General features: G+C 43.1%; 1 protein-coding gene across 5 annotated transcripts in view; it reads right to left on the reverse strand.

The window, feature by feature from the left end:
* Positions 1-22,479, reverse strand: part of man1a2 (mannosidase, alpha, class 1A, member 2) — a 229,315-nt gene that overhangs the window by 137,298 nt on the left and 69,538 nt on the right. For all 5 annotated transcript variants that reach the window (XM_034694710.1, XM_034694708.1, XM_034694709.1 and 2 more), the window contains exon 4: positions 16,702-16,798. In XM_034694710.1, the coding sequence (XP_034550601.1) occupies positions 16,702-16,798 (97 nt within the window). The remainder of the gene's footprint in view (positions 1-16,701; positions 16,799-22,479) is intronic.

Genomic DNA, 22,479 nt, shown 5'->3' on the forward strand with positions numbered 1-22,479 from the left:
ACCCTCCATCTCCTGACATGTTTCAGACAAAAGCAAAACAAGGACCAGTGCCAGGTTTAGATTACAAATGTTACTGGACAACATTGTCATACTTGTACTCATTAAATATCTAGACAATGTCAGGATTCAATGTCATGGATGGATCCTACTTGCAGATCATTTTCCTGACGTTTGCCTCCTTACCGCTTGAAGGAATTTTACTGGAAGGGTGGTGGGAAACAGTGTCACACTGACACTGACTTCGTCTTGCAGGTATCATGGTTTTGCAGATGAGATTTAATCTTGTGGAAAAACAATGGGGATGATATTCTAACGTTATCCTCCAGGGGCATAACAAACTTGACTTTTACACCGTTGTTGAGCTCAAAGCTGGACTAGATGTGAACAACACAGGAGAAAGAGGCTAGCCAAGAGGTGACTTTAATACCAGCGTTTGTAAACCACCTTGCTGACCTGAGCTGTTGTGTTTCTCTCTCTGTCTTCTCCCTCAACGAGCCCTGATCTCTGCTTCCCTCTCTTCGCCGCCTCCTTCCTCTCTCATATAGAAAGCAGCATTTGGCCCTCAGGCCGTCATTTTAAAGCGATGGATGGAAAAATCTCTCATCCTACTCCGCCTCTCTGACTCTATGGTCACAAGGACTGAAGGGAAGAGGGGAGAAACGCTTGATGTGTGGTCTGTGCAGTCCTGTGTTGCTCATAATGATACCTGCCTGTCCGTCTGCTTCTATGGTGTCATCTGTGATGAATGGCATTCGTCTTTGTTATACTGCCCTCTACTGGTCTGGTGGTGTAGTGCATTTACTTTTTTTTTCCTCCATACGTCACTGGCCTGATTTGCACAATCTAGAAGCCCGCGGTCGAAACACAGACAACAATGGGGGCACAGGAACCTTTTAGTTCCTGGTAAAGTAGTCCCGGGGTTAAAAGAGCCCAGAACTCTTGGTTGAAATGCAGCTATGCAGATTAAACAAAACTACAGGAGCCACTTATATCACATGCATCAGATAAGAGCTTTCACTGCGGAACATTCATTCCAACTTTCATGTCTGCAGAAACAAACTAAGAGCTCGGTCTTTACTGGAATCAAGAGCTAAAAATGTTTACATTTATGGGCTGGTGATGAAAGCTTCCAGCTGACAGCATGCTGCAAACATAAAGTTTGAGATAATCACTGAGGAAGTACTTTGAGTTTGATGTCTGCAGGTTTTTAATAACTCTCCTTGCACTCAATCCATCCTGACAGCGAACACAGCGAGCTCTTTATGTTCTAATGGAGCGCTTTACTTCGTCTAAGATATTAAAAACTTCATTACTCTGATTTGAAAATATGCAAACTAACACTTCAGTGTCTCTGCAGGCTGCATCTTTCCTTTTCTGTTCCTTCACTTTGTGCAGAAAGTCACTAAAAAGTTGACTCTCTCCATCCAGTTCATCCTCACTCAGCCTTCCCCCTCGTTTATTCACCTTCCCCTCTGAAGAGTGAGGTAATACTCAGGCTTATAAATACTTTAATGAACACTTAGCAGAGCCAGCAGGGGGGGTCACAAACAGACAGCACTCTAGGAGAGAGATATCTAAATGAGGCCACAGGAATCACAGAGACAGGATGTCACAGGAAGTCTTTTTTGGAGTTCAGATTCAAATGTATTAAAATAGAAATTCTGCAAATGTGCAAAATGTGTTGCAGTTGTGTGGACTGAGATTCTGCAGACATGCACACCACTGCTTCTTCATGCAGCAGGTAGTAGTTCTGCACAATGTCGTAAAAAGGTTTCATATTTATGGTTCTAGGTCTGAACCTTGACTTCCAGATCGCCTGACTCACACAGCCTCACGTAGATCCATCACTTCTGCCTCATTGGTAGTCACTCATGGTTGCTCTGCCATGATGCTGCCGTGTGAACCAATCATGTGAAACCATGACCTCGATGTGAAAGAGGAGAGAAAGTCAAGTATGGCTGTGAGCAGAAGTGGACTTGTGTGATCACAGAGTCCACGTGAGTCCTGCAGAGAGAGTGGACGTCTGAACAAACACTCTATAGTTCTACAGAGGACGCCGCTGCTCGGTGTGTATCGATCAGAAAAGCTGGAAATCAAAGCAGCATTTGATCTGGGTTTGTGGGTTTATGGGATTCTGGATGAGGAGTAATACCAAACAGAATCCATACGGATCTGCCGCTCTCTTGATCCCCACGAAAAACAGGGTTTGAAGATATTCAGAGAGACGCAGATCACTGCTCAAAAAACAAAAGTCAAAGTTTGAGCTTTGATTTAAAAACGTCTGTTTGAAAGACTGAAAATACACAAAGGGCTGAGGGGTCTGATGATAGATGTGAGGTGAAGATAGAGAAATGTTGATCCTGTCATACAAACATGTTTTATTTGTTTGCATGGTGGAAACAAAAAAACAAGAGGAGGGGAGATTTGGGAGAGAACATGTCATTTATATAGAACAGGAAAAGGACTACCAGACTCCTTAACGCCATTAGTATAATTATTATTATTTTATATTTTATCCAACTAATTAAATGTTTTTCATTTCATTTGATAATTTTTATTTTTATTATTTTTTTCATTTATCATTTTAATGTTCTTCATCTATCCTTTTCCATTTTCTTTGATGTGAAGTCGTCTTTGTCTCAAAACCTTCTTATTGTCCTTTAATGCTTTTATTTACTTATCTATTTTTATTTATTAATATTTATTTATTTACTTTTTTAAAATAAGTTATTTATCTATTTATATTTATTTATATATTTGTTTGTTTTTTTATTCAATTATCTTTTTATCTATTCATATTTAATGATTCATTTATTTATTCATTATTTATTTTTATTTTATCACTTATTTATCTATCTATATTTATAAATATATTTTAATGTATTCATTTAGTTGTTTTTATTTATTTATTTATATGTATCTATATATTTCTATTTAATTAGTTAATTATCTATTTATACTTATTTAAACATTTCATTTATGAATGTATTTATTTATTTGTCTTTATTTATTTACATATAAGTATTTATTTTTATTATAATTTTAAACATCTATAACAATGATAAATCCTTCTATTTGTCTATTATTTACTGGAGCTCCTAATTTTTTTGAATTGCTCACAAGTTAATCTGAAGCCCTTCTAAGGGAACTTTGAAATCAAAAACATTGTGAACAAAAGGTTCAGAAGCAGTTTAACAACTTTTAGACTTTAAAAGGTGACTGAAACTTGAAACTGAGAAAAAGCTGACATTCCGTCTCAAAGGGAAACATGATGCACAAACACCAAGGTAATCTAATCGTGGACAAAGCTCCGACAGACCGGCCAGGCGTCCACATTTCATCTCTCTTTTGCATCATCTTCGTCTCCTCCCACCCAACAGGCCGGCAGCCCGAGGCAGCGTGTGATGTCGCTCACTGTGAGCGTGTCGAACTGCCGGTGGGAGAAAGTCGTGAGGCTGACAAGTGAGAGAATCTCCACTTACAAGTTTAGATTAAAATCATCAGACATCAGGCGAGCTGTTCGGAGAAACCAATAAAGCAGAAACAGTCAGCAGGTCGACTCCACGCTGGATTCCCCGGCGTGCAGACGAGATTAAATCCACTGAAATGACTCCGGTCAGGTCACTCAAAGACACAAATTAAATCCACGGAGAGAAGCTACTCGGAGAACAGATGACACTCCTGATGCTCTGATGATGGTGGAAAATATTACCTGTACAGAACTTCAACTCTTCAATCAACCACTGACTTATAAACTGCTCTCCTCTGCAGCGTCCATCTTTCAGTGAGGACAACTTCTCTCTATCTTGACATTAAGGGTCAATGATGATTATTCCCTTGAGCAATTGATCTGTGAGTGTTTCAGTCTTTCCTTAAACACCAGATTACTTTCTTTACAGAGATAAAGCTGCACCGTATGAAGAAAATAAACCAACTCTCAGTTATTTAGACCAGCCATTCTCAACCCTGGGGTCCCGACCCCAATGGGGGTCGCGAGATGATTTCTGGGGGTCGCCAAATAATTTTCGAAAAATATATCTAATATTATATTACAGAATTTCAGTCAGGGAGCTGTTCTAGTTGCTTTGTGCTTCATTACTTTTTCAAAATGCATTGTATCAACTAAATTTGTATGAATTGACCTGTGCGCGTGAGATCATGCTCCGTGACCCACGGCGGGAAAAAAGACAAAGAAAAACAAACCATTAACCTCGCGCTACATTTTGCAACAAGTTTGCTAGCTTTCTGATGCTGTAAAATGGAGCGATGGCTTAAGAGAAAAAGTGTTCCAGCTCGAGACTTGGGTCAGCAGCAGGGGTCTCAGAGTCAGTCACCAGACAGTCTGACAGCAGGACCACCCCCTGAGAAACGGAAGGCACTGGGGCCGACACCGGCTGACTCCAGAGCTTCGAGGCTCCGTAAATATCAGCCCGACTTTCTTAAATTTGGATTTTCGTACATGACTAAAAACAACGCAGAATACCCACAATGTGTCATTTGCTCTGAAGTGCTGGCAAACGAGAGCTTGAAACCAGTAAAACTTAAGAGACATTTGGAGACAAAACACAGCGGCTTCATTGACAAGCCAGTTGAGTTTTTTCGGCGCAGGGAGCAAGAACTAAGGAGCCAAAAAACGGTGGTCAGTGACTATGCTACAGTCCCAGCTAAGGCCCTGGCAGCTTCATATGAGGTGGCATATTTGGTGGCTCAATCGAAAAAGGGGTGGGGGTGGGGGGGGTGGGGGCATGTTAAATTGGGGGTCGCGACTCAAAAAGGTTGAGAACCGCTGATTTAAACGACATTATGATTGCTGTATCACCCACTATCAGTGTAATATTACATTTTAATGATTAAGTATTAACATTTGGATGAAATTAAATTTGCACGCAACAAAAAAAGCTCTGTTATATCTGGTAAACAAGACCTTTAAGCCAGGGCATCCCTGCAGCGAGGACACAGCAAACAACTGCAGCTTCTACTCTCTAGATATCACACCTGATGTGAAAGTTGACTTCAAACGTTCATTAAAATAACCACATTTTAAAAGTTAGACACTAAATGAATGTGTTTTAGATGCCTTAGATAAAAAGAGATCCTCTAATGGAACACACCGTGCAGAGAAAGTCCCATAAACCTTCAGAACAGGTCTGCACCTCGGTTTTCAAACTGACCACAAAGTGGACAGAGAGAGAGAGAGAGAGAGAGCGGCGAGTCGGACACTCACTCTGATCTCCTGATCGATGCAAAGTGACCCGAGTCCCCTGGGAGTGTTTTCTAGTAAGCAAAGAGGTGTGTGTTTAAAGATCAGTGTGTGTGTGTTTTGCATCTGTAATGAACAAAGACTGCTTCTGCTGTCAGCTGACCGACCCACAACCTCAACACGAGTCACACGCTCCCAGGATGAGTCAACGGAGGCTGGTGTTCCTCATAGTGTGTGTGAATGTGTGTGAAAGAGTAACAACAGAGAGAGGAGCAGAGGTGTCTGACTTTGATCAGAGCCTCCTAAACAGCAGTGTGTGCTGGTGGTCAGCTCAGACATGCAGGTTATTGATGAATGTCTTCTCTATGGAAGGTGAGTCACATGTGATCAGTCTGCTCTCCGTGAGGCTGAAAATAAACTCCAGTCATCACACACACTCACAGCTTTGCAGACAGCCTGAGAATGTGTGACACAGTAACTTGCTGATGTTGGCTATAGTATCAGAGGAGTTGTTAGTCTAGCTCTCTGGAGCTGCTGTGCTGGCTTTGAGGATCAGTCCCCGTCTGTCTGAGTGTAAGCTTTGCAGGAGCAACTTTAGCGACCGTCTTCTGAGCCCAAACAAAGTCTTTACTGTTGTTTGCTCCACTTTTATACGGTGACATTATCTACACGGAAAATACAAATGGTTCACAGCCATGAGCTGTCTGATAATACACACAGTGTTTACCATCTTTCTGCAGAGATGAACGCTGATTCTGAAAACTATTGTCAAAAACACAGAGGGACGTGTCTGTGTCTGTGTCTGTGTGTCTGCGTGTGTGTGTGTCTGCATCTGTGCGTCTGCTTGTCTTTGTGTCTCTGTATCTGTGTGTCTGTGCGTCTGCGTGTCTGTATGTCTGTATATATGTGTCTGCTTGTCTGTGTGTCTTTGCATCTTCTTGTCTGTCTGTGCATCTTTGTGTCTGTGTCTTTGCATCTTCTTGTCTGTCTGTGTGTCTGCGTGTCTGCGTGTCTTTGCATCTTCTTGTCTGTCTGTGCGTCTGCGTGTCTGTGTGTCTTTGCATCTTCTTGTCTGTCTGTGCGTCTGCGTGTCTGTCTGTCTTTGCATCTTCTTGTCTGTCTGTGCATCTGTGTGTCTGTGCATCTGTGTGTCTGTGCGTCTGTGTGTCTGTGTGTCTTTGCATCTTCTTGTCTGTCTGCCTGTCTGTGCATCTGCTTGTCTGTGCATCTACAAGTTTGTGTCTTTGCATCTTCTTGTCTGTCTGTGCATCTGTGCGTCTGCGTGTCTGTGGGTCCGCTTGTATGCGTATCTGCGTGTCTGCATGTTTGCCTGTTTGTATGTCTGCGTTTCTACATCTGTGCGTCTGCGCATCTCTGTGTCTACAAGTCTGTATGTCTGCCTGTCTGTGCATCTGCTTGTCTGTGTCTGTGTGTCTGCATCTGCTTGTTTATATGTCTCTGTGTCTGTACGTCTACGTATCTGTGTGTCTGCTCGTCTGTGTCTGCCTGTTTGTGCGTCTGTGTCTGCATGCCTGTATGTTGTCCGTCTGCAGGTGTTTCAGTTTCAGTTAAAGACTCCTCACTGGTTTTCCTGAACCACATCTTGAACTGTACTTTTCTTACCCCAGCTTGAACCGTGTTTCCTGCACAGAGCCGTGTGTTCTCCTCGTTTGAACCTCCTCCCCTCGAGACGAAGGCTGTGTTTGTATCTGTGCTCAAAATCAGCTCCACTCAAAGGAGTAGAAAACAGGAAAACGGACCGAACAGGCTCGGGCTGTGAACTCAAGGTTATCTGAGCCTGGTGCCACAAACAGAGCTGCAGTCCGCTTGTTACCACTCTGGCCTCTCCCACTCTCTGCAGACAGATTAAGGCTGAGCTGGAAGGCGTGGAGCGAGTACACAGTTTTACCCTTTGTCTCTATCAACAGGCTCGGAGGCTGATTTTTACTGAAGGCAAATGGTACACAAACTGCTCTGTGGGCAAACATACGTAATCCTCATGTCAGGCAAGAAGTCTGGCTGTGCTGCAGAAAGCTGAGCAGACTCAGGCAGGAGAGGGAAATCTTTAAACATGTCCCCTCAGAGGTTACACTAAAATCAGGCAGCTGCTAAAAATGTTCTTGATAGTTGAATTGTCAGATAATAAATAGATAACTCTAAACATGCCTTTAAAAGTTTTGATTCATGTACGACGGATGATTTGGTTTTAATGTGTAGCATGGTCTCTGTAGTCTCATGGTAAGAGTTTGCTCCACTGTTTCATGGTTGCAGAAGAGGAAGAAAAAGAGGGGAGGAGAGAAGAAGAGGATGTTCTATTAAGTAAAGACATTAAGGTGAGGGACTGAACATGTTAAACTCACACAGTGTTTTAAAGGTCTTTGCAGCATTAAGGGTTAAATACTCCCGGACAGGATGGCCCTGAATCTGTCACTGCCATGTTGCTATGTTTTCTTTACCTTCTGCTTCCTGATCGCTTTTTGAACATGCAACAAGCAGCAGAGATAGTAATGATGGAAGAAGTCTCACTCCTTAGTATTTAGCTTTGCATTGTTTGATTACCTGCAGCTTCCTGGTCCCTGTTTTGCATGCTCTAATATCAGCAAAGATAGGATGAATGCAAGATGTCTCACTCCTCGGCAATCCAACTCAGGAAAATGAGATGAAAACCTTAGACTGTATAAATAATGGACGTAGTATCTGTGACATCACCCATCTGTTTCTGAAGCCGAACGTTGGCGGGTGCCATATTGGAAATGCTGAACTCAACCAAACGTCTGTTGAGCTAGTGTGAGGTATAGAGGCGGGCCTTTGAGCCACCTGTCAATCAAGTCAGCCACGCCCTTATTTGGGCAAAACTTGTAAGTTTAATATCTTCAAAAATAACGTGGTTATAAAAAAATTACCCCCGTACAGTGTGTGCTGATAGAGAAATGAGCTCTTCAGACCTGAACCGTTTCTTGAACCAGGCTGTAAACATGTTTATTTCTGCAGTAAAGATCGTCTTCTTTGAATGGGTGTGTATGTGGTTTCCTGTGTTTCTGCAGCCAGCCTCTAGTGGACACTCAAGGAACTGCAGTTTTTAACACTTCTGCACGGGCTTCATATTTTAAGACTGGAAGTTGCAGCTTGATGAAAACATGTACAACAATGTCACCAACGAATCATCGACTATTAAATGCATTGGGGACTCATTTTGTCAACGTTTTTAGTCCACTGCATCAATGAATTGTTGCATCCCGTGTTTCACAACTCAACAGGAAAGGAGTATTAAAGCTGGGGTTGGTAATCAGATTTAGATACACTTTTTGTTATACTGGTTAAAATGTTCTTTATGTCCTGATGGTAATCAATACATAATGTGTTCTTAAAAAAGAGTGAAGAAAAGCTGCTATCTACAGCCGGAGTAAACCTGGGAAAACACCAACCAATCAGTCTTTTTTGGGACCCAAAATTTTAAACCAATCAAATCCCGTCCTGCCGTTCTGCCCGCCTCCTGCGCGTACATTTCCCCGGCGTGTACTCCGAGTCCCCGTCTCCTGCCGCTGCTTCCCCTGACTCTACTGACTGCCCCTCTCGCTCGACCTCGGGCCTGTCCCCTCTGACCCGATGAGGTGCTTTGCTCAGGACTGTAGTCCGGATCAGAGTCTAAAAAGCTCTCACCACGGGGGCTCTGACAAGCAGAAGAATGAATGACATTTAGTAAGTCCTACAGAAATGTAGATGTACTGTAGCGTCCGTCCGGACGCTGTAGGGATGACGAGCCGATTCGTGAACACGTTTAGTTTTAATAACCGCTCACTGTCGGCCGTGATCACACCAACCAACAAAACAACAATCAATGTTTGAATGAATGAAGAACTTCTCCTCTTGTCTCTCCTCTCTCCCGCTCACACACTCTACACCTCTCCTGATGCCTTCACTGACTGTCAACACTGTAGGAATTAAGAACATCTACACTGAACACATTTAACAAACAGTAGAGCTGTTACAGTGTTATATATGTGTTATAACTTTTCTCCTGATATCGTGTCACCGGTACAACTTGATAATGCTAGAATGACAGTTGTGAGTGCTAACAGCAGCCATGTTTGTTTGTCTTTTTAACTTTCACTATGAGAATGTTTTGGTGAGGACCAGTTTTGAATCAGTCACCATCATATGGTCGCAAGTCAGCGGCGCTCGTGCATGTGAGCGGGGGGGGGGGGGGGGGGGGGGGGGGGGCCCCCCGCTTTGGAGGAGCTCCGAGGGAGGAGGGGAGGGGTTAGACGGAGTCCTGAGGAAATGCTACATTCAAATTCATGCTAGTTTTCCGAGACTGCCAACCCCAGCTTTAAGTTTGAGACTTACTTTGGAAAGAGATTCAAACAAATATGCGTCCATGAAATCGTTATCTTTGGACATTTTTACTTGATATTGATGGAAAAAAGCCCAGAGGTAAGAGAGGAGATTCATGTAATTGGGGGCACAAAAACAAGAAAAGAGAAGGTTAGCTAACTGTGGCAAAAGTTGGCGTAATGTTTGACCTGCAGAAGAACTTTTCTCTGAGTTTATTTTATACAATAAACCACTCAGAGATCTGAATTCACCGTATGCGGTAGTTCTGCAGTCACTGATTCCCTCCATCAGCCTCTGAGCATGCGTGTCCCTTCGGTGGAAGCAGTCAATGCTCCTAATTGCTACAGTAACACGACAAAAGGTGTCTGCTGGATCTCCAATATATTCAGTTTTCTTTTCAGTGCCTTCTCTTTTCTCCCTTTCAAGACACACACACATACACACACATGCACGCACACACACATGCATGCACACACATAATCAATGTGGCCAAACTCTGCTGGAGATCAGCATACGCCTCATCAATAATGGAGGGTGTTGTGTGAAGATTGGGAGGTGTGTTGATTCTTCGCCTTGTGCCTGGCGAGTGTTTCACCGGCCATCCTGTGACTAATAACCTGAAGACACCTCGACTGCAGCATCACAAGGAGGCAGGAGCACACAAAGACACACAAAGACACACACACACACACACAGCTGCGGATGAGCAGGCGAGACACACAAGAATACAAACAAAAGGACACGCACACACAGACACACAAGCGGCATCTATACACCATTTAGCAGCAGCTCATAAAATAACACAGGCGCCGCCGGCCAATTTGCCAGACGGAGCATTCCAATTTGACACAAAAGGCCTCATAAGCATGCATCCTCACACCGTACACACACACACACAAACACACACACACAATACAGGCATCCAGGAACCTAAAGGCTCAAACACAAACACACACAAACATGAAACACAATGGCCAAGCTGGCAACTCATAAACACTCTGAAAAACAAGCATAAAACAACGTTTTCACACGCTTCACTTCCCACTGAGCAAAGACCTGCGTGGGGTTCTGGACTAGACTTCTCCACGTGATATACCTTAAGTCTCTAAAAGTAGTATGGGAGGTAGAACCTTCAGCTATCAGGCCCCTCTCCTTTGGAATCATCTACAAGTCAGAGTCCGGGAGGCAGACACCCTCTCTACTTTAAAGAGTAGGCTTCAAACTTTCCTTTTTGATAAAGCTTATAGTTAGAGCTGGATCCGGCTTGGACCAGGTCTTAGTTATGCTGCTATAGGCTTAGACTGACACACTGGGATCCTGTCTTTCCCTCTCTCCTCACTTACTTTAACTCTTCCTGTCCCATTAAAGTTACTAACCATAGACCTTTCTGGAGTCCCTGAGCTCCCTTGTCTCGTAGGTTCCTGCTGCTGTGAACGTTCCAGACTCCAGTTGCTACAACTACTACAATCTGTCTCCCCACTATCATCTCTCTCTCTTCATCTCCCTCTATCCCTCTCTCCAACAGGGTCTCAGCAGTTTTGTGTCTAACATGAGTCTGGTCCTGCTGGAGGTTTCTGCCTGTTAAAGAGACGATTCAGGGTCCGGGAGGCAGACACCCTCTCTGCTTTTAAGAGTAGGCTTCAAACTTTCCTTTTTGATAAAGCTTATAGTTAGAGCTAGATCAGGCTTGGACCAGCTCTTAGTTATGCTGCTATAGGCTTAGACTGACACACTGGGATCCTGTCTTTCCCTCTCTCTCCTCTCTCTGCCTGTCTCTTACTTTAACTCTTCCTGTCCCATTAAAGTTACTAACTATAGACCTTTCTGGAGTCCCTGAGCTCCCTTGTCTCGTAGGTTCCTCTGGATCTCTGCTGCTGTGGACGTGCCAGACTCCAGCTGCTACAACTACTACTATCCATCTCCCCACTATCATCTCTCTCTCTCTCTTCATCTCCCTCTATCCCTCTCTCCAACACGGTCTCAGCAGATGTGTGTCTAACATGAGTCTGGTCCTGCTGGAGGTTTCTGCCTGTTAAAGGAAGTTTGTCCTTGCCACTGTAACTTGCTAAATGCTGCAAAGTGCTCTGCTCATGGTGGATTAAGATGAGATCAGACTGAGTCCTGTCTGGAAGATGGGACTGGATCTGATCCTGTCTTGATGTTGGGTCTTTGTTAATGATAGAACATAGAGTACGGTCTAGACCTGATATTAGTCACATGTATTATCTAGTAGTTAATGCATTAGCTGATATGAACAGTGTGTGATTGTATTATTTCATGTAGCGGCTTAAATCAATCTCTTAATTAAGAGAGGAGCAGCACATCGAGGCAGCCTCCTCACATGATGGGAATCATCACTCACTGCCTGCAGGACGCAGAGTCACTCCATGCAGCTATTACTCAACAGGAAACGTGTTAATTAACATCATCTCTACAAAGCTGGGACTATGGGCAGTGGATCTCTGGATATTTTTACACCTTCTTTATCCAATGTGACAGCTACAAGTCCACCGAGGAGGCACGCTCTCAGCTGACAGGAGGAGACGAACAAGAGTGGAAGAAGTGCAGCTTTTTTTAACGCTGTGCTTTCCTCCAGAAGGCCTCCTCCATACAGACCCCCCATGTGTCCTTGAGCAGCTCATAGAGTCAGTTTACTGTATGTAAAATCAAACTTTCTTCACATCTGCCTGCATCTTCTCCGTCTTTGCTGCGTTGCTTTGTGTGGATTGCATGAACAGCAGGATCATGTAGGCGTGTAGGTGTGTAAACAAACCTCTCCGGCGCTCCTAGAGATCAGAACCTCTGCAGGAAACCTGTAAATCCCCCGGTGTTCCACTGACTCTCGCCTCACGTTACAGGAGCTTTAAAAAATCTACACTGGATTTGAAATCGGGAAGCATCATGCACACGAGAGAAATGTCACAGATATTCTTGTGTCTGATCTCAAACATGCACACACTACAAGATTTGAAAGGGATGATGCATCGCAGCGTACAGGATGCTGTCGAGATTATCCCGTGTGCCTGAAGGAGGATGAACCACCTCACAGGTAATCTCACAGAGGAGGAGATCTGAATGCGACAGGCTGGTGTTCTGATGCTTCCATTAATAAAAAACAAACACATAAAGTCTCACAGCTAGCCTGAGAGCTTGCATGATAACAGGGTCCTCTTATTGCAGTATCATAGTTTGATTATTGTGATCCTTCTCAGACAAATTTTGAATCTTAAATATCAAAGCAGCTGTGACGAGTCTGCAAGAGTGACCAAGGTTTCAGACCACATCAGAAAACCTGGTTCTCTCTTGGGAGAGCTACTGGGTTGTTGTGGTCCTGCTCAGGAAGTGTGGACATATTATCCAGATTTTAAAACAGTGATGTTTGAGTCAGGGCAGCAGTAAGAACTCTGCCACCTCTCAGAGAGTCAAAAGCTGAAGGTATACTTTCTGTTTAACCGTACAAAACTAGCTTTGCATGTCCGTGACTGTCACATACTTGACTTTACACGACACGTCATCCTGGAGTCTCCCTCTAGAGGGCGCACCAAGGAGCTCATGACGTATGCAACTAATGGAGCACTGCCTGCAAGCTAGTTCAGGCAGACAACTCGAGCCGCGCTCATCATACTGACACGTCACCACCTCTCCATCAGCTGATCTCAACATCCTCATTCGGCGGTCTATTTAAACGGCAAGCCTCCTGTCTCTGCCTCTGCTTGCAGTGCTCCTGCTGTTCTGCTCAGTGCTGTGTGAAGTTTGTCCCCACCTCCTCCCCGGCTTCCACCTGCGGGCTCCAGGGGGGTTAGTCCTCTCTCATTGCTCCTAATGTCTGCATTTAAATAATCTACGAGGAGTAATGAAATTCGGAGCCCACACGCCAAACACAATACTGTATGCTGCAATAAACTTATTAAGTAAACGTGAGTTGTCTGACTGAACTAGATTTGCAGGATGTAACGAAAAGACATGGATGGAAGAACTCATGGAGGATCCCTTAATCATGTCATGTTCAGTCTGGGTCTGTGGATGGTGCTGAGAGTATGTTCCGTCTGCTAGTTATCAGCAGGGATGGGCAATAATTTTCAGTATTCAAATATTCGTTCACTTTTTAAAAATCAAAGAGTTACTTTGAATATTCTCACAATTTTTCTTTTTTTTTGCCAGGTCGTAATACAGTATTCCTGCCAGATGGTGGCTATAGAGCGTCTTTAAGCTGTTTGCTAACCGTATTAAGTAACAGAAGAAGAATGCTAACTGCATTAAATAGCAAAAGAAGAAGAAAACATTAGCGACAGTCGCTGCGATTTTCTCTGTTTCTGAATCTCACACTACTACACACGTGTTTCCAGAGACTGAGCATGGCTGTAAAGTGTAAACACACACGCCACGCCGCGTCACGGAAACACTGACATAAAGATCGAGACGGACGCTTTCAATGCCCGCTACTAGCAGCACCTCGTCCTGCTGCTGGTTAACGTGACTGACACACAAACGGACTGTTAACGGGACAGGTGTGTGTGTTAGGGGTGTGATCATAGACTGTAGAAAATATGGACGTAGTATCCGTGACGTCACCCGTCTGTTCCTGAGAGCTGTTTTGAAGCAAATCGACGGCGGCAGCCATATTGGAAATGCGGAGTGTGAGCCTCCTAGCCAATGGCTATGTGTTCCCGACCGGGTGTCATGTCAGTCATGTCCTTATTTGGGCAAAACTGGTAATCTTAATATCTTCTGAACCGTCACGTTAGAAAAAAATTCACCCCCGTCCAGTGTGTGCTGATAGAGAGATTAGCTATGTAGGGCCAAGCTGTTTCTTGAACCAGGCTGTAAACATGTTTATTAATGCTGCAAAGATCGTCTTTTTCCTGTTATGGTCCTGATTTGTTGTGTGATTTGCCCTAACCCTCTCTCTCTCTCTCTCTCTCTGCCTGCAGGTTGCATGGGTAGGGGCGGGGCCGGTCTCCTCAGCAGTGAGGCTCATCAGGCACACCTGTCCCTGATCTGCTCATCAGCAATGGCTTCTTAAGCCACCACCAAACACTCCTCCAGTGCCAGATTATTCCTCTAGCCGCATGCTCCATGTCCCGTTGTAGCCTTGCTCCTGAGGAGATTCAAGCCACGCTTTTCTGTTTACTTATCTCGAGTTGTTTCCAGAGGATTGATTCCTAGTTTTTGTTTGTGAGTTTTTGATAGAACCTTTTTCCCCTTTTGGGTGATTTTGTGTTACTCCTAGTTTTGTACTTTTTCTAAGTTGTTTTTACCCGCAAGGCGCTTTTTGTTGAACCTTGGTTTTTGCTTAATAAATACTTTTCCCCTGTACTCTGCATTTGGGTCCTAGTCCTTTGCTCAAGCCGTAACATTTCCCATTCATGTCTATGTGGTTTCCGGTGTTTCTGCAGCCAGCCTCAAGCGGATTTTCGATGTATTGCAGTTTATAACACTTCCGCGTGGGATTCATCGTTTGAGACCGGAGGTTGCCGCTTGGGTGTGATTAATGGAATAATCTTCCAATAGATACCAATGATTCTCCAATAGTATTTTGGCTTGAAATGCCCATCCCTAAGTTTTCAGTTGCCTGGTGAGTGACCAATGCCAGAGCCAGTCCAGGTCACTGATAACTTGCAGAGAGAACATACTGTCAGCATCATACACACTCAAGTTTTGCATCCATGCTTGTAACACGACATGCCGGAACAGTCCCAGACTTGTTCCATTTAGTTTTGCAGGTTTCCAAATCGTCTTCTAAAATTGAACTCATCTCTTGGCAGCTATCTAAGCAGTGTATCGTGCATTGTGCACCGTGCATTGTACGTCTGTGTGGCGTTAATTTTTGAGGATGTGCAAAGAATCAGATGCACGGATTATGTGGCAGCCATCATGTGCACATGTATGCTTAGATAGAAGGAAGTATTTGGCCTAAAACTGCATCTGCAACCTCTTCACATCATCAGACAATCTGAGCCAAGTAATCATACTCAGTTTTTCAACGGACAATGCCGATCCCGATAATCAAAGAGCAGGTTGGATTCAGTTCATCATAAATCAGCCAAACCGATGAATCAATGGATCCCAGAGCAGATTCCTCCTCAAGCTCTCAGGAGGGATGAACTCGTGCTGTTTCTACTTTACCTCATTACTTTAAAACTTTTCAAAGTTTACACTCAGGCTGTACCTAATTTAAATTTAACCGACTAGGCTTTTAATTCTTCTTAATAGAGTACAAGTTAATAGCCTGCCAGAAGTTAATAGTTCTCCTATCACTCTGTATAAAGTGACTCAGCAAGTACACTGATTTAATCGACAAAATGAGGTGTTAGAGTTGTGTTTCACAGCTCATGATCCTACCACAAGACTCTTCTAGAAGTCAGTAACACTACTTCGGCTCTGGGTGAATTCTCAAATGTGTCAGAACTCTCCCTCGGCGAGGACTGGAGTCTAAATTTAGGGCCTTATGTTCTGATGGCAGCTGCTGAAGTGGATCTGAGAAAACTTCCTCCAGACCACAATGAAAAAAAAAACACAGATGATGAGAGGGTCAATGGATTAACCTCTCAGTGAGAAAAGTAGCACCGCCAATGGCAACGTTTCAATCGCTGCAAACTGAATTTTCCGTGTGAGCGGACTCTGACGAAGACCCAACCGAGTGTTTACTCTCCTGCTGCCTGAAACACATCTAAGGGGGAGCGTTTACCAAGTGTTCGGTGTTTTACAGGTGGAAATATCAGAGTAAAAACACGCTGCTGTGGTTACTTTAATCACAGGCACTGATGTTGTTGACATTTAGCTACAGGAACATTTCATGAGCGGTATCATAGCGTGCTCAGAACACAGGTTTACAGTTTGACAGTGACTCAGATTCATCAGATGGATAATGGTTTGTGGAGTACGTGTTGTAGTATCTGGCATTTCACTGATGTGTGTTCTCTCCTCGTGGTTTCAGTGATCTTGTGCTTCTGCTTGAGAACACTTCTCCCAAAGTGATATGCATCTCGCTGGAGGCATTATCACATGACCTTGTCCACAAGAGGGAAGACAGGGTGCGTGTGTGTGTGAGTGTGTGTGTGTGTGTGTGAATTCATGCATGCATCCATGTGTGATTTACAACTATGTGAGCACACTGCCAATGGGCACAGACGGCAGAGCGAGAGCAGAGTGTGTGTCTGGCTTACCAAAGATGTTTGTGGAATGTCCTTTCTTGGCGAGGGGCTTCAGCTCGTTGTGGCCCCAGCCGTACTGTCTGTAGCTGTCCCACGCATGTTTCATCATCTGGAAGATAAGGACAACAAAAGAGCTCGTTAGAAGATGTGAAAACAACCAATGACTCCTGACGAGGCGAGAGTGTGGCGTCAGAAACTCAGTAAAAAAGGAGATGATGGGATGATTTGGAAGGAGCATCAGGAGGGGCTGTGAGCTGAGCTGCTGATAACTTCTTTTCAGGCGCCAGCTTAGATTAAGATAAAATTCCTGAGCTTTTTATGGTTCATTATTATATATATATTTTGTAACAGTCTCCTTCTCTTTTAAACAAAATGATAAATCACCTAATGAAGCAGTTTCATCTCTCACCCATGTGCTTTGGTGAAGCTGCAGAGAAGCCAAGAAGCAGCGAGCGTAAATCAATAGCAAACCCAAATCAATCAACCAGCTAATTGATACAGTAAATATAAGCTAGGAACTACTATAGAATAATAGAACTACTAATAATATTAATTTGTAAATAATTTAAATAATAAGATCAACAGTAATATTATTAATAATACAACTTATAGAATATTTTAAATAATAATACTAATATATATTTCATATTTAAAATAATAATAATAAAACAATAATTGTAATAATCATATTTTAAAATTGTTTAAATAATAATAATAAGTAAAAATAATAATATTTTTGTATACAGCAAAAATTATGTTACAAAGTGTTTTAAATGGGCAGCAAAATAAAATAAGCAAGTTATAAAATCACACAAGGCAAGATCAAGAAATAAAACATATTCTAAAATGACATAATTTATGTACAAGAACTCTAAAGGAATAAAATCATTTTAAATAATATTTTTTTTACAAGGTCAATCTCAAGTAAAATAAAATTTAGTTCAGGAGAAATTAGGAAAGGTTCTGTGTAGGGATGTACATTTTAAGTATTTTCCGTGATCGATTTTTGGAAATGTTAACGATCAATTATCGATTAATTGATAAAAAAAAAAAACATTATTATTCTTACGTCAAAAACAATGCCAAATACGTTGTTTTGCCCCTAAATTATATTTTCTACAGCAACAAAATGCAAATAACTGACAGGATTGAATACGGGTACATGTTTGACACTCAGAATATCAACGATCAGGCTCATAGAAATATTCTCCGCGGACATAATCTTATAAAGTGAAGGCTCATAATACTAACAGAAAAGTACTTCAGACTCACAGAGTCCAGTTTTCTGTCTACTCGTTCTTATTGAGAAAAATAAACATGAGTATTCAGTCAGGTGTCAGCCAGGAGCGCAACCGGGTCATAATCAGTCCCGCTGGAGAAAAGCTCAGACGGATCTGATGTTGCTGGTCTGCAAACATAGGCTGTTTCCGAAATCGCCTACTATACTAGCAGTACGTACTGATATGTCCAAAATGCAGTATGTAGTAAGTAGTATGTGAACAAGAGCAAAATCTGCAGTATGCCAAAACTCCCCGGATGTCTACTGATTTGGGAAAATATCTCAGTGTGCATCGGACCAGTCTTCCTCACGTACTGTTTCCCATAATGCACAGCGCTCGTTCTGATTTTTCTTTTTCCTCATTTTTTGACGGGAGGAAATCCGTTTTTGGGTGCTGTGAAAGTTATCAAATTACATATAAACCACTTCCTAACTTTTTAAATCATAAATGGATGCTAAATAAGCTTTTTATTTATCGGCTTCGCCGTTGTTTACTTCCGCTTTCCGAAACCGGATATCCAGCGAAGTCTGGCTCAGCATGCTGCATGACAGATCGGACAGAACAGTCAGACTACATACTAAATTCAAACGCAGTATGTAGTAGGCAATACCTACTGCCTACTACATTAGTAAGTAGTATGTAGCAGGCCGTTTCGGAAACAGCCATAGTGTATCAGAATTTCCCACCTGTCTGTTGCCTTTGTATCCAAAGGTGGAAATTTCCTGTTTAAAGCTGTCAACCTTTGTGTCCGTGTCGTTGTTGGCAGCAGTTTTGTATTGATCCTCTTTTAAAAAGCGCACGTGGAGACCTGACGCGCAGCCGCAGCCGCCAGCTGAGCGTCTCCGCTTTGCGCAACACCTTTAACAGCTGATTCACATCGAAACATGCTTTAAACTTCAAACACCTCCCTGATAGCTGAGTGTAATATGAGACCACATGATGTTTGTTCCACGTGACGGAAAATTGATAACAAAAATGTGTGTTTCGAGTAATTTCTTAACAATCAATGAATCGATAATCGATTAATTGTGGTCATCCCTAGCTCTGACATTAAAGTATTTCTTATGAAGGGATTTAAAAGTTTGATTTAATGATTTTTGGCATTATGTAGTCTCATTTGTAACAATGGCTTTCACTCTGAAGTCAATTATCAAGCCGTCAATAAAACTAATTAAAGCAACACATGCAGTAGAGTTTTTATCTTTATTTTGTTGCAACATATTAAAGTTTCTTCATCATTATTAAGACTGAATGATGAGGAATGAAATCTCTCTTTCTTTCTCTCTCTCTCTCTCTCTCTCTCTCTCTCTCTCTCTCTCTCTAACACCAGTTTGAATCAATTTGCACAACAGGACAGAGCTATTAATTCATCAATGAATCAATCAGCTGCATCATGTCCTGTGACTGCAGAACAGAGGAGCTTCAGTCTTAAGATGGTCAATAATGGAGACAAACAAACACATTAAACTCACAAACACACGCACACAAACACAACACACACACACAGGCTGCAGCTCTGTGACACAACACAACTCTAACTTCAACTTTCTGGAGACTTAATCTCAGCGTAACCTTAACCACTGACCTACAAATCTGCTATTTCTCATCTGGGGCATGGCTTTTGTCCCCTGCTGGACAACCTGTCCCCATTCAAGGAGGTTTCACTCTGAAATGTGTCCCCTGAAAGTAGGCTAAGTCGGAACACACACACACACACACACACACACACACACACAGAATTACTGGTGGTTCTGCGGGGCTGAAGGGAGGGCGTGACCCCAAACGCTCTAATCCTGAAGATGATGAGAATCAAAGTTCACGGTTTTGCCCCCAGCTTGACCTTTGACCTGCACTGTACACTGAACAGCAGGGACCTCCACACACACATGGAGGGTGTGAAGGAGGGCACATCATAAATTCAGGTATGATATTTAAGTCTTTAAAAAAGGAGGATGTATTTTAAAGCGCTCCGTTTCTGTTTCGTTTCAGAGCATGACTTTGTGTTTCCGTGGTCGTTTGTCTGCCGGATTAAACAAAATCAGATTTCATTCTCCACATGACCTTTGAAAGGAGGCTGCGAGATCTCAGCTCAGGGTGGGGGGGTTGAGGATAAAAAGAGCAAGAGATTGCGAGATGAGCCCTGACATGGAGGCTGATGCTGAGAAGAGGTGCTCCGGGGCAAACAGAGAGGATGACACAGCCGAGGAAGAGGGGGGAAAAAAAGTGCCATCTTTTACTGAAGCTCTGCTTCTCCCTTTCAATTTCAAACCTTTGTGTCCTCCCCCACAGCCTTTACTCGAGTGGCACCGACAGCCTCAGAAAAGAACATTTCCTGTCTCTGTGGTCGTGTCACTCACTGTCTGCTTCTGTGGACATCTGTTGGTTTCTTTCCCCGCGTTCTCGGTCTACCTGGCAGTCTGCCTATCGCTCCATCTGCGCTCCTCTCTGTCTGTACACGTCTGTCAGCTTGTCACATCATTTCCATGATGACCTTTATGATGACGATGATAATGATGATGAGGGTAGCGTTGATGCCCTGCAGGCTGCATCAAATAAATGTTCTGGTTGTGATTATGTTTTAAAGGATGCAATATTAAAAGATATCTGATGCTGGTACCGACACAAGAGCAGGTGTGTCCCCCTTATTAAGAGACCTCTCTTAATATTAAGGATGCATGATATTGGATTTTTGCCATCCATCATTATCCCATACGCCGGAATTTCCACATTGATGGTCGATGTTATATTTCTTTGTTGAATGACTGAAGTTCTTGCTTTTGAAAATCTCTTGTTGCCACTTCTTTTGTTTCCTCCTTACATTACATGTTCTTTACAAGAATTGCAAACACTATTATGCTGTCTGACACTTCAAAATACTCCCATTGTAGTCAGTGTAAGATGTCATTGCAAGCGTCACCGTATCAGCATTACATAATGGCAGAAATTGTTGTATCTGCAAATTTCAAGAATGAACTATTCAAGCTTTAATCGGCCAATACCAATATTTTGCTGTCTATGCCGGGTTGTTCAGCTCTTTTAAGCCTTCTTTTAATTCCCAACAGTCCTGACATGAAGTCCTTCTCATATCGGACTTCAACCAGATCCATGTCCGGTCCGTCTCCAATCCTCAGCGGTCTGGCTCCGCACTCTCTCATCCGTCAACATCCACCGGTTGTGTTTTCAGAACGCAGCACGGAGCAGGAACGCTGGACAGAGTCATGTGATCGAGGTTCTCAAGCTGAGGTAAGACATAACTTCTCCTGACAGCTTCCTGGAGTTTATGCTGCAAAAAATAACTTTCAAAAGTGACATTTTTCCCTTTTGATGCTGTTATAGTGCAGGTGACAAGTGCATTCAGATGCTTGAGCACCTAAAAGCTCATTTGTAGATGTTTTAGTAGATGTTAAGAAAAGGGACGCCTGTTTTGGTAAAAAGGAATCTTACTGCTGTTATTCTGAAGAATGTTAAGACTGAAATATAGTAAAAATGATCTTAACATCAGACTTCCACCAGATCCGTGTCCGGTTCGTTGGAACAGGACCGTCGGACAGCTGGAGTCATGTAACCGAGGTTTTCAAGCTGAGGTAAGAAATAACTCCTCCTGACAGCCTCCTGGAGTTTATGCTGCAAAAAAATAACTTTCAAAAGTGACATTTTTCCCTTTTGATGCCGTTATAGAGCAGGTGACAAGTGCGCTCAGATGCTTTTGCACCTAAAAGTGCATTTATAGATATTTTAGTGGAGGTTTAGTAGAAAAGGGAGCAGGACCGCCGGACAGCTGGAGTCATGTGACCGAGGTTTTCCCCGCTGTAATCACTGAATCAAGGATTCTCCTCCTCCTCCTCTCCTCATCCATGTTGTCTTTCTGGTCCTCTGAAAACCTCTGACCTGTTGACTCCAGGCCTGGCTCCGCTCATCATGACTTTGGTTTGTTGTTGTAGTTAAGTGAAATACGATCTGGTGATAACACAGGGTGTTTTATTCTGAAAATTAACCGGATGTTTTCATTTTGTTTTGGTGAAACCTGACTTCCTGTCCCGCTCCATCTGCTCTGTTGAGATTGATGCGTCGTGCTCCGGCATGCAAAGAAAATAGGAGTCTTGTGTATCTGATCCGGAGGACTCCGACCTGCTGGATCAGAGACGGAGCCAGAACACAACGGAGCGGATCCAGTGGAAGTTAACACATTGACTAGAATAGAAACCTATCAGATCCAGGGCCGTGACGGACCAGAGACGGATCTGGTGGAATTTGGTCTTCAGTTTTCACAATAACAGTGATAAATACAAAAACTACGGACTAAAATAAGAACAAGAGCTACATACAAACACCTAAAATGTTCTATTGTTTCAAAAGACTCCAAACAGAGACCTTGGAGACAGTTTCCCATCAGCCATCTTGTTCTCTCTCTCCTCCTGTCTCCCTCACTTCCAGCCTGTCCGCCTCACTCACTGCTGGCCTCTTTCTGCCACCATGAGCATCCAGATCCTCGTCCATCTCCCGCTCTCCT

The sequence above is a fragment of the Notolabrus celidotus genome, chromosome 10, assembly GCF_009762535.1.
Source record: "Notolabrus celidotus isolate fNotCel1 chromosome 10, fNotCel1.pri, whole genome shotgun sequence".
NCBI classification, from domain to species: domain Eukaryota; kingdom Metazoa; phylum Chordata; class Actinopteri; order Labriformes; family Labridae; genus Notolabrus; species Notolabrus celidotus.